Raw genomic sequence first — 17399 nt, 5'->3', positions numbered from 1 at the left:
TTAACTTGACAAAATCATTTATCAAAACGGCTATTTATTAAATTTGAAAAATTAGAAGTCCCAAATACAACTTTATTACTTTGGAACATCTACATTTTTTTGGTTTAATACATGTTTTATAAATTCGGAGCAAATAATTCATGTTCAACTCTAGTCAGTACTATAGTTTACTTACTTTGTGTTACTTTTTTAAAATTTGAGAATGGTTGCAAATATATTATGTTTAATGTTATTTTAATTGGATATTTTAAACTATAAAACCCATTAATATTAGCTAGTATGTGAATTAAAATTAATAAGTAGGCGTTTCAGTATATAATGATCCAAATTTAGGCATTTAATTTGAAAAAATATCACTTCCATTTGAACGCGACGCGTAATTAAAATAACAAATATTAATTTACTTAAATACAAGCGTTGCATTAATATTTCGAATAGTACAAGGTCTGAGTCGAGCCTTCATTCTCATTGTGTACAAGAAAATTAGACAATTAACTCTAACAATATCTTACAATAAAAAAAGTCCCTAGTCACACACTTACATACTTAGTTGAAGCTTCTAGGGTCACATTAGAAGGATTACAAATAATAATTTCACTAGCTAACTTAGTCTAATGATAATACATTTGAAACTTCGGGGGATCAAGTGCCCCATAATACTCAACAATCATCTCTTGTTGACCTTGGACGAATAGTTGGGTGTTCAAGTTGTCAACTCCATTTTAAATCTGGCAAAGGTTTACATTATTATTAACTCTAAGTATATTCATATATATATTCATTAGATCTAATTCATTGATAACATAATCTATGTAAATAATGTCTTTAAAATATTACCAGCACGCCAATTTGCAAGTATGACCTTGTTAAGGAAGTCTTAAACCAAGCTGAATGTGATAGTCAACTCCATAGACTTTTTTTTTTTTTTTTTTTTTTTTTGACAAAAGCAAAGGAAGGAAAACAAACTGCAATTAATTAGACATGTTAACCCGACATTTTCTGGCAATGTCATTCGCTGTCCGAACCTGATCTCGCTTAACTCCATAGACTCATAGGGTTAGTAGGAGTTCAGCATGCGCCGGCTGAATATGATTTAGAATTGGCGCAAGGTAGCTGCCAAAAAATATAATTACATAGAAACGACAAAGACAACATAAATACTTTCCACGTTTTATTTTCCATGCATTATCCCATGATTAATCGACTTGGTACCCAAGTTTTTTAACACTGAAGCATTGAAAGATCTGAAACCCATGAGCATTTTCCAGGTAATCGTTTTTAATTCAATTGCCTCCTTAGGTTAGTGCAATTATGTTTTGATTTTAAATAATGCCGGACCTGATAGGTATACATTGCTAAATTAATTTAATTAGAACATGTTATTATTTTAGTCACCGTAAGACGAAGCATTAAACTAAATCAATGTCCAAAGGCGATATATAGTCGTTAATCACATGGCAGACTTACTTAATTTATTTTTTTAATGTTATTTTTTAATTAAAAGAGAAATCAATCGTCAATAATAATAGGGTTTAGGAATAACAATAATAATAGGGTTTAGGAATAACAATAACTTATTTAAGAAAAAAAACATTTTTTTTTTGGTTTATTTTTGACTAATTAGTAATAATAAAATATTCAAAATAATTTTTAATAACAGATGCAAAATTTATTTTTAATAAATATTAAAAAATTCAAACAATATCGTTCTTCAATTTACTAGTACATAACAACAACAATGTAAGACAGGTACACAAATTATAGGAACTACAAATTTGAATGGATATGAAGTACAATCTATGACTGTATGGAATCATTATTTATTGATAAAGAATGTAGTGTACTGTTGTTTACTGCATTGGTTACAAATGAAGGATAATACTCCCTCCGTCCCTAATTTTTTGTCTCATTTGACTTTTTGCGGTCTCCAACAAGCGTCTTAAAACGGTTATATCTCCATTTTCACACGTGTAAAAATTATAAAAATTAAATATCAATAAAATGTACAGTAAGCCGTATCCAACAAAATTTCACACTTATAGATTAAGAGTATTTTATGATCAAAGTTTATAAAATTTGACCCAAATTTTTATAATGGGGCAAAAATTTAGGAACAGGGAGAGTAGTTACTACAGGAAGGAAAATAGTTGAATGCCAACTAAAACAAACCTAGCATATTTTTTGTCTACAATCCAAACCTGCTTCCAAGGTGGGCAATCCGTGTTTACTACAAATGCAATCCAAATTTCCATGCATTGTAGCAATCCGTGTTATATTTTGCTTTGGCATAATAATGACCGTTGATCATTGAGTTTCTAAGATGGATGACTTGTACTAGTTAATGAAAGTCATTAGACAACGATTTATGTGGCTTTTGGTTTTAATTTGGGATTAACGATCGTGTACTTCATACGTAATAATTAGTATACCATGTATTGATGTAAATTAGTTACCATGTACTGATGTAAAGATATGTAAATTAGTATACCATGTACTGATGTAGAAGAATTAAGTAGACAATATAATATCTTGATGAAAGCTAAAATTAAACAACTTATCTTCAATGATATACGGTCTAGGGTTCAAGATTGACATGGTTAACTAATCCCGGAAGAATTTGAGTTTTGGGGTTTAGGGATCAGTAAAAGGTTAGAGGTTCAGTGTCTATCAGTATTGTGTCTTTAGGGTTAATGACTTAGAGTTTAAAGGGTTTAGGGTTTAGAGGGTTTAGTTTTAGAGAGTATGGTAGGGTTTAGGGTTTAGGGTTTAAAGAGGGCTTATGGTTTAAAGGGTTTAGGGTGTATTTATAATTAAATTGTTATAGTTATATATACATATAATAATGATAATTATAATAATTTGATTTAAAGATGAACTTAGATCATGATATTCGCCCCTTATGATGAAGTGTCTTAAATATTCGGTATTCTATATTTTCTATTTTCACTATGATTTATATGTCTTGTTCTCTATTACATAATCTAGACAACAAAAGTTTACACCAAATCTACGAGTTTAGGGTGTAAATTTGGTTTATATGATAATATAAGAGTATAATTGTTTTGGTTAACGGGTTATAGGCTCGACATTGGGATTAACGGTTTATTGTGTTTAGAGACGATGATTAATGATTTAGGGTTTTAGGGATTAGGTTTTAGGGTTAAGGGTTAAGAAGTAAGGGTTTAGGGTTAAGGGCACTATCGTAAATAACGTGTTTGTAAACTATCTAGAACATTCTAAATTAGACCACAAGCACGTTAATCCAACATATCATAGGGTATAAGCCAGCACTCTCTCCCCTCTCCAATACCCCACCAGTGAATTGAAATACATTACTACTCGTCATCATCAACAAAGGGAAACCAAAAGTATCAAAATCATATTCTAACAATGAAAAAGAATCAGAACTCCATTTGTTCGCAATTAGCAACCTTACAACTTGGTGGTTTGCATAGACGGAGGATTAAAAGTTTTTATTATTTATGGTTTAGTGAAATTGTGTTTATAAATTGCTAGCTTAATTATATGAGTACAAGAACTATTATTAAGGTGTTTTTTATAATTTACGGTTTAGTCGACATTGGTTTAACATTGCTAGCTTAATTATATGATTACAAGAATTAATTAGAAGCTGCTTTATCTTATTTATGGTGTAGTCGACATTTGGTTAACATTGGTAACTTCATTATATGATAACATTATTATTTTGCATGCTGATTTTAAATCCTCTATGCTAGCTTAATTATATGATTACAAGATATAATTATATGATTACAAGAAATACTTATAAGCTGCTTATTCAAATTTATGGTGTGGTCAACATTGGGTTAACATTAGCTTAAATTTTATTATATGTATGCTAGCTGAATGATATGATTAAAAGCCTTCATTATTGCTAGCTTAATTTAATTATATGTATGCTAGCTGAATGATATGATTAATAGACTAAATTATTGCTAGCTTAATTTAATTATATGTATGCTAGCTTAATTAAGCACACATTGATATAATTAATAGACTTATAAGCTGGTTTGTGTTTTTTTTTTCTAGGGTCGAAATTTTAAGCTGTTTTTAAACATTGCGCTCATTTCTCATTTAAAGAATAATGACACCTTGTCCGCGAAACGAAGACAAACATAGCATGTGAGTGTTGGATTTCGTAAGAGGGTTGTAAGGAAAAGGTTGAAACGAAAATAAGGGTTGATGGTGAGTGAGTACAATCAATAAGCAAAGATAAGGTTAAAGCTGAAGCAAGGGTCATGAAGAGGTTGAATAGGGTACGAATAGGTTATGATAGGGTCATGAAGAAGTAAGTTTCAGCTGGACAAAATTACCTTAGTTAGTAAATAGTCACTTCTGAAGGGAAAAAAGGACGATTAGGTTGGACTACTCCCAAATAGTCCCCAAGGCATAAGTAGAACCTTAATTTGAGGGTTGGACTACTCCCCAAGGCATAAAGTGAGCTAATAAATTTCTTTTTCTTTGTTGACCTAATGTAAATTTCTAAGTAGTGGAGATTTGTTCTACAAATAATAAGATTAAGCACTTGAATCTCTTTAGATTTGTGTTTTCTGCATTGAAACCAGGGGCGGACCCACCTTTAGTCATAGTGGGTCCTGTGACATAGTATTTTTATTTTTTAAAAAAAATATCAAAGAGATCCCTTATTATAGATTGGCGGTCTCTTTGATGTTGCTATTGCTACAACATTTATTAATATTAAACAGACCGGTTATTTATATAAGCGATCTCTTTGATGCTGCTATTGCATTTCTTTTTCATTAAAGAGACCAGTTATATTTAATAACAGGTCTCTTAAGTTATCTCACTTTTTTTATGTAAAATTTTTTTATAATTTTTTTTCCTATTTATATCCTATATTTGTGCAACCAATTTTAATATTTTCCCATAAAGCTTATCAATTAACTAAAAAATCATAAAGTTAATTCAATATAATAGTTTTTATAGTGCCATTTGTTTATAACATGTTATTCGTAGTATTTTCGACTTGTAAGATTGAATTCTTAAGTACTATTTGGTTGTAGTATGGATTTTTGTGTCCTCTTTTTGGATTGAAATCAATTTGGTGAAATATAATTTTTTTTTTATATATAATTTTTGGATGAAATTACTTATGAAAAAGATATGGAAAAAAAATATTGTACTTTCACAAGTGATCAATAATTGATGGTGACACACTATCTCGGAAATCCTGGATCCGCCACTAATTAAAACCCACTTGCATATTATAACCATCTCATAACCAATTTAGTCAGTTGACTGTAAAAAGTAAATAATATAGGTTTTGTTTTAAAATTTGACTAATTATAAAATCAGTTTCAGTTTGACTAATTATATAATTATTTTCAATTTGACTAACTATATAATCAGTTTCAATTATATAATCAGTCACTTTAACACAAGTTACTGAATTTCAGGTGACTAATAATATAATCAGTTTCAATTTGACTAATTGTGCCAATTGTTGTTGTTGTTGGTGGGTGGTAGGCTAGACGGTCTAGGGGAATTGAGGTGCAGTGGCTGGTGGTTGCGTTTTGATTGTGGTTGTTGTGCGTGTGATGGAGTGGTGCAGGGGAGTTGCGGAGGCAACGATGTTGGCTGGAAGTGATGGAGGTGATGCGTGTAGGATTTGCAGGGGGAAGAGATGTGTGTGGGCTGGTGTGGATTGTTGGGCGACGACTAGTGGTAAGGCAGGTGGCTTGCAGTTGAGGTGAGGCGATGAAGCATTGGGTTGTTGGAGGAGATGGCGAGTAGTGTGTGTTGCTGCAGTTGGCCGGCGGGGGAGTGGTGTGGGTTTTCCGGTGGAGAGGGGAATGGGGTTGCTGGATTCCGGTGGGCGGTGGGGATGGGGTGGTCAGGGGAGGAGGGTGGGGCTGGGTTTTCTAATTTTTTTTTTTGTTTTTTTTAACATTTAAATATTTTAGGTTTTTAATAATTAAAAAATTAATTGACCTACTAAAATAGGTAACACGTGGCATATAACTTACTAAAATCGTCATCAACAGGTAAATGAATCTTTAGATGATGATGGGGTATAAAGGTTAGATTTTTGTGGGATTAAATGAAGGTTGGATTTTTTTAGAGAAGAAAGTGCAAAGATTGGATTTTTAATTTCCATTTTTCCTATAGTTTATTTAAAATTAAGTATAAGATTCTTACAAAAAAAAAACTAATCATAGATTATTATCGTAGATGATACGAGAACTAACCTAGTAAAATATATCATCGAGTTGCTCACGGGCTTATTGAGTCGAGTTAGAGCTTGCTCAACTTTTGCTCGTTAACATCTCGAGCTGAGTTTTGACCGAGGTTTGACCAAGTCGAATTCGAGTTACTCGCAACATACTCAACTCGACTAGCACCCCAGCAAAACCCTACACTTTTTATATATACCATTGCATACGCTTTCCCTGTTTCCCAACACAACAATTTTACACAATACTCCAATTCCAAACATCCACCTTCCTCCACCCCAAACAATGTCCTCCTCCGACCAAACCTCCGCCCCACCGCCTCCCGCCGCCACCGGAGATGCCAATCAACCGGCGGAGCCAAGCAAGAAGGCAGCAAAAAAGGAAGCCGCAAAGCTAGAAAAGCTCAAGAAGAAGCAAGAAGCCGCAGCAGCAGCAGCCGCCGCCTCACTCGCCGAAGCCTCAATCGCCGATCCTCTCGCCGACAATTACGGCGATGTCCCGCTCATTGAGCTCCAATCGAAGGCCGTCACTGGTCGTAAATGGACGGAGGTGAAATCTCTCACCTCCGATCTCAAAGACGAGGAGATTCTTATCAGAGGACGAGTGCAAGCGATTCGAGCCGTGTCGAAGAAAATGGCGTTCGTTGTTGTTCGAGAAGGTTTGTTCACGGTTCAATGTGTTCTTATGGTTGCGAAGGAGAAAGTGAGTGAGCAAATGGTTAAGTTTGCGAATGCATTGAGCCGTGAATCGATTGTTGATGTTGCGGGAATCGTTTCGGTTCCTGGTGAAGCCATGAAAGGCACTTCTCAACAGGTAATGTGATTTAGGGATTAGTTTTGAGGTGTGAAGTTGTAATTGTTGAGAAGATTTGTGGAATTTGGATTGAATTTGGTTATTGTTTATGTCAATTGTGTAGGTTGAAATTCAGGTGAGGAAGATTTATTGTATTAACAGAGCTGTGCCTATACTACCGATCAGTATCGAGGATGCAGCTAGGAGCGAAAAAGAGATTGAAAAAGCTGAGAAGGTAAATTATTACTTATTTGCTGCGTATTTTGATGTTTTAAGATTAATTGGATGCATTATTGTTAATTACTTGTAGTCTTGTAGTAATCGGGGTCATCGGTATAGAATTACAAGTATAAGAATTTTGCACCTTAGGAATACAGGAGAGGAAGTCTTATGAAAACGGATATGTGTACTAAGAATTCGTGTATATGGAAATGATGGTAAATTATTGTAGAAGACGAGGAAGGGAGAGATTCTTGATATATGAGAAACTGAGGGAATGATAAAGATTAAAAAGTTTAAAGAAGGATTTTGTTTAATTTTTTTATTCTTTAAACCAGTTACAATATTACATTAATTTATTCAACTTTGAATATATGTTTTTGCCCTTTGATTAGCTAGTTACTAATTTTGATCTTGCAAGTCTATTGACTGGGTGTATCTTATTTTGCAAATAGCGAAGAAACGAGATGACAAGTAATGATTCTCAATCTGAAGTAAGCATCATATAGTCATATACTAGAACTGGTTCCTATTATTGTGAAACATGAATTCCAACCAAAATCTCGAAATCAATGATCTTATAGTTTGGTGAGACAAGGATATACAAATCTTGTAATTTTGTAAATCAACACCCTTAAGGCTTGTTTGTCATCGTTTTTCGTTTTCACTTTTCTGTTTTTTTTAAAACAAAAAACCAAAAACAAGAAACAAGAAAAAGGTGTTTCCACTTTTGTGTTGTCAGTTTTCAAAATTATCATGATTTTAATGAGTTTGACTAATTTTTGGTTCATTATATGACATATATAATATGATTTTGAAAAACTAAAAACAAAAAAAAGAAAACCACAGCGATGTCAAACGAACCCTTAGCAATTAGTTTGCTGTTTATATTCTCATCCTCTGGGTACTATCATCTCTTCCCTTGACGGCCTTTTTGGTAGCTGATTATAAATGATGGTATTGGGAATGGATTTTAAGTGTTAATTAGGAAGAAGATTAACATTGTAATCCCCATGGCAATGCACTTTCATCTTCAACCATGTGTTTTCTTTATATTTATTTATTACTATCCATTACCACTTAGGAGGAGGTATGGTAGGAATGAAATTTCTTAAGAAAAATGGTCAATTTGGGGTGAGCTAGCATTATCATGGGAATGAACCTTGATTTTCTTTACCAATTTACACATAAATTCATTCCCATTATCATCATTTATAGCCACCTACCAAACAACCGTGAGTATTATCATCTTTAGTACAATACTTAAGGGTTACAATTGAACTTAAGTCTAAACACTTAGAAAGATTGATTCATGAAGGGAAGATTGAAGAATGATGTTAGTAGGCTAAGAGCTAAAGCTTTAGTATCATTGACTTGGAAAGCTGGAAATACTTCATCTTAAAGTTTTGCTTTATCTCTTGTTTTGCACTTGGTTGCATGATTAACACTATAGTTTGGTGGAATTAAGAACCTGTTGTTACTAGACAAATCACATGAAGTCGAAGGTTGTTCAGTATACAATTTTAATCTTGTTTGCACTTGGAAGCACATGTAAGATTATTAGGAGTCCGTGGGATTTCATTGAGCCTTTGATACCCACTTGAAGATGCTTCTTGATGATGCCTACGAGGTAGTATATATGGCAATAGTGTCGTGTGATTGGCTGGAAAGGATTGATCATAAATTGTTGCTTTCCAAAGTGATTTGGGAAACCCAATATGGATTCTTTGAGTGAGAATTCTCCTTTATTTGCTAATGGATTAAAGTGACTTTGTTAGCTTCTTCATGGGCTAAGACAGTGCGGGATTTCCCCAGATTATATTCAATGAGGGTGATATGAAGGAATTGGGTTAATCTGTAACTTATTTTAGTACTTTCTTGAGAGGATACCTTGTCCACCCTTATCCAAAAAAGGTGGTGTTACTGCAAATTTTACAGAAGCACATTAGAGACTTAAGGCCCTGGCTAAAAGTATTTAACTGAAATATCTTGTCTTTAAAGGAAAGAGTTTCCTTCTGGTGTTTGTAAATTTGGGGCAGGAAAAAAAGGGGGGAGGGGGGGGGGGGAGATTAGCTCATTAGCTAAATAGAGGTATCAATTTTTTTTTACTGCAACACCTTACCTTATGTCACTGAGGTCATTTTGGTGCAAATAATTTCACTTACTGTTTTTGTTGAGTCATCTTGAGTGTCCTTATATCCCTGATTTCCTACTTTTGTCTGATCTCTTTATTTAGGCATCATATTCATATCATTCTTCTAACGCAATCAAAGCTGTTACTTTTGTTACATTTACTGAACTACATTGTGATTTTTACCTGTTCTTACCACTGAGTCTTTTTTTAATTCCCTTGTTGTTCTTGCCTACAATTCTTATTGATTGTCCCCCCTCCAAAATCAAATGATGCCAGATAGCTGGTGCTTATTGTGAGCAACAATTATCTTTGGTTTATATTGTAAATGAAACAGTGTGCTTTGGTGGTGTAAGAGTGTGATTGTACCCCGTTATTTTTTCCTAGTTTTCTATGTACATGAGCTACACATTTTTGGTGTCCTGATACTATTCTTTTGTTGCTTACAAATTAAAGAAAATTAAAAATTAAGCTTATCAAAATTATTTACATGTATGCAGGATGGAAAGCAACTGGTTCGAGTAAACCAAGATACACGGTTGAATTACCGAGTCTTAGACATAAGGACCCCAGCTAATCAGGCCATCTTTCATCTGTCAAGTGAAGTTGATTTTGTAAGAAATGGTTTTAGCTGCTTCAAGTTGGTTGACATTGATAGTGCATTTAATTTATATGGAGTGTTGGGGAGCTGTTTAATAGAGTAGTAAATTGTACAGTACCTGCTAGCTTTATTATTTTTTATTGGGCATTGAAGTATGTTGGTAAATGATAATGATATGTGCTTATAAAATTTGAATACGTACCGAAAAACTCTCTGAACTTTTTTCTTTATGTGCTTCATTGGCTCTAAGCCGTACCTATATTTTTACTGCATTGAATTTGGGTGGCCCTCATCTCTTCTCTTAACCTTTGGCCCTTTTCTGAACTTATTACTATCAAAAAGAGCAAAATTGTAGTGATGTCTTTTAGATCCTCTGATGGAGGGGAGGGGGGAGAGGGGGGGGGGGTTTGAGGAATTTGTAATTTTGCTGGGAAATATTAGGTTTTATAAGAAAGCTCTCAAGCATCCATGTTGCATGTTAGACTGCATAACGAGTTTGTTGAGCTATCTCATTATCTATAACTTAACATAGCAAAAACAGTTTTGTAAATAGGTGAATCTTTAATGTCAATCACTGGTTTTCTGTTTTTCCAACAATTGATGTACTTCTGGTGATATTGACGGGGAAGATTATCTTCTTGGTTATTTTTGTTTTTTTGTTTCTTATTTCTAATGAAAATTGATCAATTCAACCTTGTTTTTTTGTATACTTCAGCTTCTTCATTTAAGTCTACTTTCATGCCTGGAAGTCTTAGTTGGGGCTCTCTTTTGAGTTCATACTTTTTTTGGCAGATATTCAGATCATTTTTGCGATCTGAAGGTTTTCGAGGGATTCATACACCCAAGTTAATGGGAGGAACAAGTGAAGGGGGTGCAGCAGTTTTCAGACTTGACTACAAAGGCCAGCCTGCATGTCTTGCTCAGTCACCTCAGCTTCACAAGCAGATATCAATTAATGGTGATTTTAGGCGAGTTTATGAAGTCGGTCCTGTTTTCAGAGCTGAGGACTCCTTTACTCATAGGCATCTCTGTGAGTTTACGGGTCTTGATGCGGAAATGGAGATCAAAGAGCACTATTCAGAGGTAGAACAGGCTTTTCAAATCTCTTTGTCCAGGTTCAAATATCTCACATTATTGCAGGTTAAATAAGGTTTCTGGTTGCATCGTACAGGTTATGGACATAATTGATCGGTTGTTTGTGACCATTTTTGACCATTTGAATGAGAACTGCAAAGGAGAACTTGAAGCTGTTTCAAGGCAGTATGAGTTTGAACCTTTGAAGGTTTTTATATCCTTTAATTGTTTTATTTCATTTAGTTTATGAAAATTGATTAAACTTCTTGGTTTCTTTTGTTCAGCTTCATAGTTTTATGTTACTATGTGCTTGCACATTCACTTGGGATTTATGTACTTGCAGTATTTGCGGAAGACATTGCAGCTGACATTTCCAGAAGGAGTTCAAATGCTGAAGGTAAGGGAATGTTGTACTTTTTACCTTTAATACATCATCTAAAAAAGTAACATACGATGATGAATGGCAAATTCTATATAAACTTCTGCAGCCTATAAGCTTCCTTTGCTTATTATGCTGTTATAATAATCTGACAATATGGCAGATTGGCAGCATATAGAATTCATTAATTTATATCTGGGGCAATTTAAACGCTGAGATGAGTTTCTTGATATTATGCTCTGAAACTCTTGTTGCATTAAGTGATCTATAAAACCTTTTTGCATTTGTTGTTTCTACACGTGAATTTCATTTGCAATTGACAATATTATTGCAGGAGGCGGGTATTGAAGTTGATCCGTATGGGGACCTTAATACTGATATTGAGAGAAAGCTTGGCAAATTAGTCCGTGACAAGTTAGTTTATCTCTTTGTTTTATCTTCTGCCATACTAAGCTCTATAGCACTTCCCCTTTCACTTTGACATTCATTTTACAATGATGCAAATTGCATAATTATTGGTACTCTATCTCATATGTATGTTCTACTTGATTAATAAACACCCACCCCTTTTCAGCCTGGTTTTGTCTAATTGTCCTCATCTTTATTACACACAAAATAACTTGAATGCCTTGTTGGAACATAGAAATCTCTTTACTGACTGGGGACATGTATAATATTCTCATCTTCTAAATTAAAATATATTTAGCTGGATACTGACCGATCTTATTTTATTTGCAGATACGACACTGAGTTTTACATTCTCCACCGATATCCATCGGCTATTAGGCCTTTCTATACCATGCCCTGCTATGATGATCCTTTATATAGCAATTCATTTGATGTCTTTATACGGGGTGAGTTAGATTGTTTGCAACGAAGCTTATAATTAGAATTTTTATTACTCTTTTACCTTGAAGTGAAGTGAATTTCTTCCTCTAGCGATTAGAGAATTCCTGCAAGTGAAAACAATGCCCTGTTTTTGCTAGGTAGTTGTTTCCGGTTCTGTATTTTGTGTGATGTATGATAGGTAGATTTCTTGAGTTAACGTATTGCCTTTGAATTTTGCTCTAAATATATTAACTTCATTGAAGTTGGTATCAAGAGTGGGTCACCATGACTGCGTGAGATAGTGAACTTCTTAGCATTATCCCCTTGGGTAAGCACTGTATTTGAGGGATGGCAAGGGGTTGGTCTCAGTTCAACATTGACTTATTGAGTACTATAATTTGGGTGCGTAAAGTAAAGTGAAACAGGTAGCCTATTGGGGAAACCTTTTGGATCCTGCCCTCTGTTTCTGTTCTATGTGTGAAAATGTTGTCATTTTTATTGGGACTTTTTTTTTTTATTTTTTTATTGGGACTTAGTTCTAGCTCTATATTTGAAAAATTGGCTGTTAGGACTTAGGAGCAAATAATTCCTGAATTGGTGCATCTTGATGGGTGTAAAGAGCATTGGAGACCTCAGTTTACCTGTTTCGTGGCTTTAATACAAAAGAAAGAAAGTCAACAAAAAGGTAATGGGGCTTTTACTGTAAAATGAAGTGCAACATTAGTACTTGTGAGTTAATTTGTGGTCATTACAACTTCATATCGTTTCTAAATTCCACTGTTTAAACAAAATTTTCTCATGGCCTATTTGGTAAAAAAGAAAACGAGTATATTTCCTTCGTCCTCACTCCTCAAATTATTTTCCTATTAGGTTTGGAGTTTGGACAATCATATCTATGAATTTAGTAGGGCAGGGTAGATAATTTGGTAGATAGTAGGGAACTAAGGATAAATAATTTGATTATAGTGCCCATAGTGGACAAGAGGACCCTCATGACATAGAATATGAAGAAAGAGTATAAGAGAAAGAGTTAATGGAGGGGTCTACATCACATGGATTGATTGGGTGAAAATTCAAGTAATAGGAAGATATTGTGTAAACATCCCAAGAGGAATACGTGATGGTTATGTGTGTATGGAGGTTTGCTTGTTGGTACAACTAAAGATGGGTACAACTTTCACCAGGCAAATATTTGAGGCATGTGCTCCGTTGGCATTTGACTATTTATATTTTTTTTATTTGGTCACTGACCTAGCAAATCAAGCTATGCTTAACGAAGCCATTGAGGATTGTCTGAATAGTTCATCTCATAGCAGAAAGTGGCTTGAATTGATAGAATTCTAGGCATGGCAACTATCAGTGCATTCCAATTTTTTCCCTATTATAGCTGACAAAGTAAAGGTACAATTCTGATTATGTATCTAGAGTTTCAAATGTGAGCTTGAATAATTGAACCTGCTTCATGTATGGCCTTATGGGTTTGGGAGTTTTAAAGTGGCTTGAGCCTTGGGGTGAAGAGGACCGTGCACCTGCCATGTGCTGCCCTATATCTTTTCATTACTGTCTGTTTTGGATCTAGCTTATGTTGAAGAAGCTGGTCTTGAGAGTTTGCTCATAAGCTGGCGTACTGGCGACTTATGGATAGAGGTGCTTGTAACTGGCGAATGATTATGGAAGATAACTTTCTAGACGTGATTAACTCCTTCTATACTTATTCTATGTGGTTGGAAGTCATGTCTATTATAGTCATTATCTGACAAAAAAATAATATAGTTAATTTTTGAAAACTATTTATACCTCAAGTTTTATTATGTAAATGAGCTTGAAATGGTCTATTATAGTCATTATCTGACAAAGTATGGGCTCCTACGGTGGATTACTATGGCTAACTTTGGAACTGTAATGGTGGTTTTTCATTCATGTATGCTTCTTATTTCACTTGGTCTGACTTCTTACTTTCTGTCTCCACTTTAGGTGAGGAGATAATATCAGGAGCTCAGCGTATTCATGAACCTGAATTTTTGACAAAGCGCGCTGAAGCATGTGGCATCGATGTCAAGACCATAGCTACTTATCTCGACTCCTTCAAGTAAGTTTGTTTTTCTGGTTGAATATGGATTTTGTCTTTTAATTTAAATGCTTGATTTTGGATGACTATAACTCTAATTCTATGGATGCTTGAATTGTTGGGAGATTATGATTTATTTAATTATCAATGTCAGATTTTGTAGTTGGATTATCTATGGAGGGGCTAAGGCTCCGTTTATTTTGATGGAAGTATTTTCCTAAAAAATGTTTTATTCTCGTAAACAAACAAATAAAGGCAAACAATATTTACAATTGTATTTTTTTTTTAAAATCGATGTCTGAAAATGTTTTCCATTAAAATAAGTGGAGCCTAAATTGCCTTGCTCTTTTACCTGGGGTGATGGATTGTGGACACTTGGGTGGAGTTTAGGTTAAATTGTTGATGGCATCAGGATTTGATGGCATACACGCTTCATGAAGTGATGGACCTAGATTTTAGATCAGTATTGACAACCATTGGCGATTTGTCGGAATTCAGTGGGTGTAACGATGAATGATAAGGTTTATGAGGTGTCGCCTGGCATGAAAAGTGCATGATGCGGAGCATGTTAATAAACTGTTGATGACAACTTGGAGTGGAGTGTTTGAGACGTATAAACAAGGGTTTACCAAGGCTCTTTTCTAGGCATCTTTAATCAACAATTTGACCTGGACAGGTTTATTCTTATATTGGAAGGCAGTCTGTTAGTGTGTACAAGCTGTACTCAGTATTTCTGGAGGCTGTAATTAAATTTTGTATGGTTTCTGATATTGCAAAAAGGTAACAGTGGAGGCCCGATATTCACTTTTGTCTATCTAGAATAAGGGCTGGAGGCGATTGGTGGAGCTTTCTAGAAGGATGGGTGGCGTTATATTATTGGGATAGGACTGAAAGAAGATTGTTGCTTTCAAAACTTGAATTATCTGGTTAAGGCGCCATGGAGGTGGACTTTAAAATGTTGCTTAGCCAAGTGGACAGTACATAACATCTCCTTGTTATTAGCCATAACATAGCTATCTTCTACTGCCCATGTGCTATTTTTCTTCCCCAAACTTCCTAGACTGCAAGTGGCCTAGCCTTTCCAAAACCATTCCGAGTCAACTGCTGTGGTGGGAATATTGTTATGTTGTTGCCTTTGGTTTTTTATTCAATTGCCTTAATGCGCTGTTATTAGCATTTTCTGAACCATCATACATATTTAACACTTGCGTTTCTAGGAAGTGTATTAATTTCACACAACTAATAAAATTTTCTGTTCAGGTTTGGTGCTTGGCCTCATGGAGGTTTTGGTGTGGGTTTGGAGCGTGTTGTTATGCTCTTCTGCAACCTGACCAACATTCGGAAAACCTCATTGTTCCCTCGTGATCCTCAAAGGCTTGCACCTTGATTTTGCTGGCCTGGCTTAAAAATTGTGATTACATTCCAAGGTTGAGATCTTGAAAACAGGTAATTTAGAGTAATTAGGTCAGAAATTGGTCGTATAAAATCTCATGTAATCCCTGCTGAATTACATATGACGAGTTATTTTTTTGAATGAAGTACTTTTTGCATGCTTAATACTACGAAGTATGAAGTAATTTTGTTTTCCCAGTTGGCAACATGAAAGTGCAGGTTATTTCCCTTATATACTGTTTTTTTGAGGTGGCTTCATTCCCAATTTATCTTTAAATGCATAAGCAAAATCTTTTCACCCTTCATTAAACAAGTGCTTGTTTATGGAGGCAGTATGAAGTTTAAGTGAGGGTATGAAAGTCATTAATAATGTCGTTGCAAGTATTTTATTTATCGTCAAATAAAAATTCAGAAATTTAATCTTTTCTTTATCTATATATTAATAAAATCTAAAGAATATTGACGTATGAATTTCATTAAGAAAGCAAAGAAAAAAGATATTGATAGATTTATCTTAGGATTATATTTAGTGATAGAATATAGGATTAATATTCTAGATATACTGTTATAGTAGGATATGTTTTGTATATATTATGTAATTATCTTTTGAGATTTCCTAACGAGATTAGGTTTCATACTTGTAACCCTATATATTTAATCAATAGAATACATTCCAATCTGAGGAGTTTCATACAATCTAACATGGTATCAGAGCTTAGGTTTTAGATCCAACCTCAGCTTTCGCAAATTAATTATTTTTTTCCTTTCTTTTTCCAAGCCCTAGCCGCCACCCTTTTTAGTTTGTTTATGACATAATTAAATAATTAAAAGATATTGTTATATTTTAAGGCCATATTATATGATCTAGAAGTTTGTTATGACTTGAAAGTTGAAACAAAGTAGGAATTGTAGCATAGTCTGTGTATCCATCTATATATACCCCTCTCTAGCCTTGCTTGAACAAACACATATTTTATAAAGTATAAAAAAAAAAAAAACTAATATGGCTACGAAGAGGAGAAAATCATAAATAGAAGATTTAAGGGATGAGACTTTAATGGAGATTCTTGTGTGATTACCGGTGAAATTAGGCCATCAATGTAAGCTGGTCTCGAAACGTTGGCTCGGCTTGATTTCAAGTAAAAGCTTTGCCCTTAGCCATCGAATACGACATGTGAATCATACAATTGATGTTGAACATAATCATATACAACTTGTCAACTATTTGATCAATGCTCCTGATCCTTCTCCGCTGATTCGAGAGGTCCACGCGTTACCTAAGAACCAGAACCAGAACTAGCCCTTAGTATCCTCAGATTTCCTCAATCAACAATGGTCTATGGACTTGGTGCAGTTGGTTTCTAATGATTTACTCTTGACAGTGTCATTGTCGTTGTCGAATCTTGGTGTTGGTGTAAACAATAACCCCGTTCCTTCCTTATATCTACGCGTATCGAACCCCTTAACGAAGCAATCTAATAGGCTTCCCCAACCTCCGCCTTGTTTCTTTGATGATCATCAAAGAAATCCTCTTATTGACTTCACATGCATCATATGTAGCGTTGACGATCCCACCCAATACAAAGTGGTGCTTGTAAAGAACTCGCCGCGCCTAATTAGGCGTGGATGCAACACTATGAGAAGCAGTGAGATTTTGAATATCTACGTCTTTTTATTTTGTGGATCTTACAAGTATTAAT

General features: G+C 34.4%; 1 protein-coding gene across 2 annotated transcripts; it reads left to right on the top strand.

The window, feature by feature from the left end:
• Window positions 1-6423: 6423 nt before the first annotated feature.
• Window positions 6424-15931, top strand: LOC110717337 (aspartate--tRNA ligase 2, cytoplasmic-like). 2 transcript variants are annotated; one of them, XM_021895996.1, is made up of 11 exons: window positions 6424-7028; window positions 7132-7242; window positions 7682-7720; window positions 9858-9971; window positions 10751-11041; window positions 11130-11240; window positions 11376-11429; window positions 11746-11825; window positions 12150-12265; window positions 14214-14328; window positions 15568-15931. In XM_021895996.1, the coding sequence occupies exons 1-11, from the start codon at window positions 6501-6503 to the stop codon at window positions 15692-15694; spliced, it is 1686 nt and encodes a 561-aa protein (XP_021751688.1). In that variant the 5' UTR covers window positions 6424-6500; the 3' UTR covers window positions 15695-15931. The 2 variants fall into 2 exon arrangements, with proteins under 2 accessions (XP_021751688.1, XP_021751689.1); XM_021895997.1 differs by lacking the exon at window positions 7682-7720 and having other exon boundaries at window positions 6425-7028.
• The last annotated feature ends 1468 nt before the right edge of the window (window positions 15932-17399 follow it).

This window comes from Chenopodium quinoa, unplaced genomic scaffold (genome assembly GCF_001683475.1).
Source record: "Chenopodium quinoa cultivar QQ74 unplaced genomic scaffold, ASM168347v1, whole genome shotgun sequence".
Lineage (NCBI taxonomy): Eukaryota > Viridiplantae > Streptophyta > Magnoliopsida > Caryophyllales > Amaranthaceae > Chenopodium > Chenopodium quinoa.
The sequence above is the reverse complement of the archived record's forward strand: the minus strand, read 5'-3'. Positions and strand labels throughout refer to the sequence as shown.

What these genes read in the sequence shown, in the direction of transcription:
- LOC110717337 (XM_021895996.1), top strand. Translation starts at nt 6,501, where the DNA reads ATGTCCTCCTCCGACCAAACCTCCGCCCCACCGCCTCCCGCCGCCACC. An exon ending in ATGAGTTTGAACCTTTGAAG is followed by an intron (nt 11,241 to 11,375) that starts GTTTTTATATCC and finishes ATGTACTTGCAG; the next exon opens with TATTTGCGGAAGACATTGCA. An exon ending in GGCAAATTAGTCCGTGACAA is followed by an intron (nt 11,826 to 12,149) that starts GTTAGTTTATCT and finishes TTTTATTTGCAG; the next exon opens with ATACGACACTGAGTTTTACA.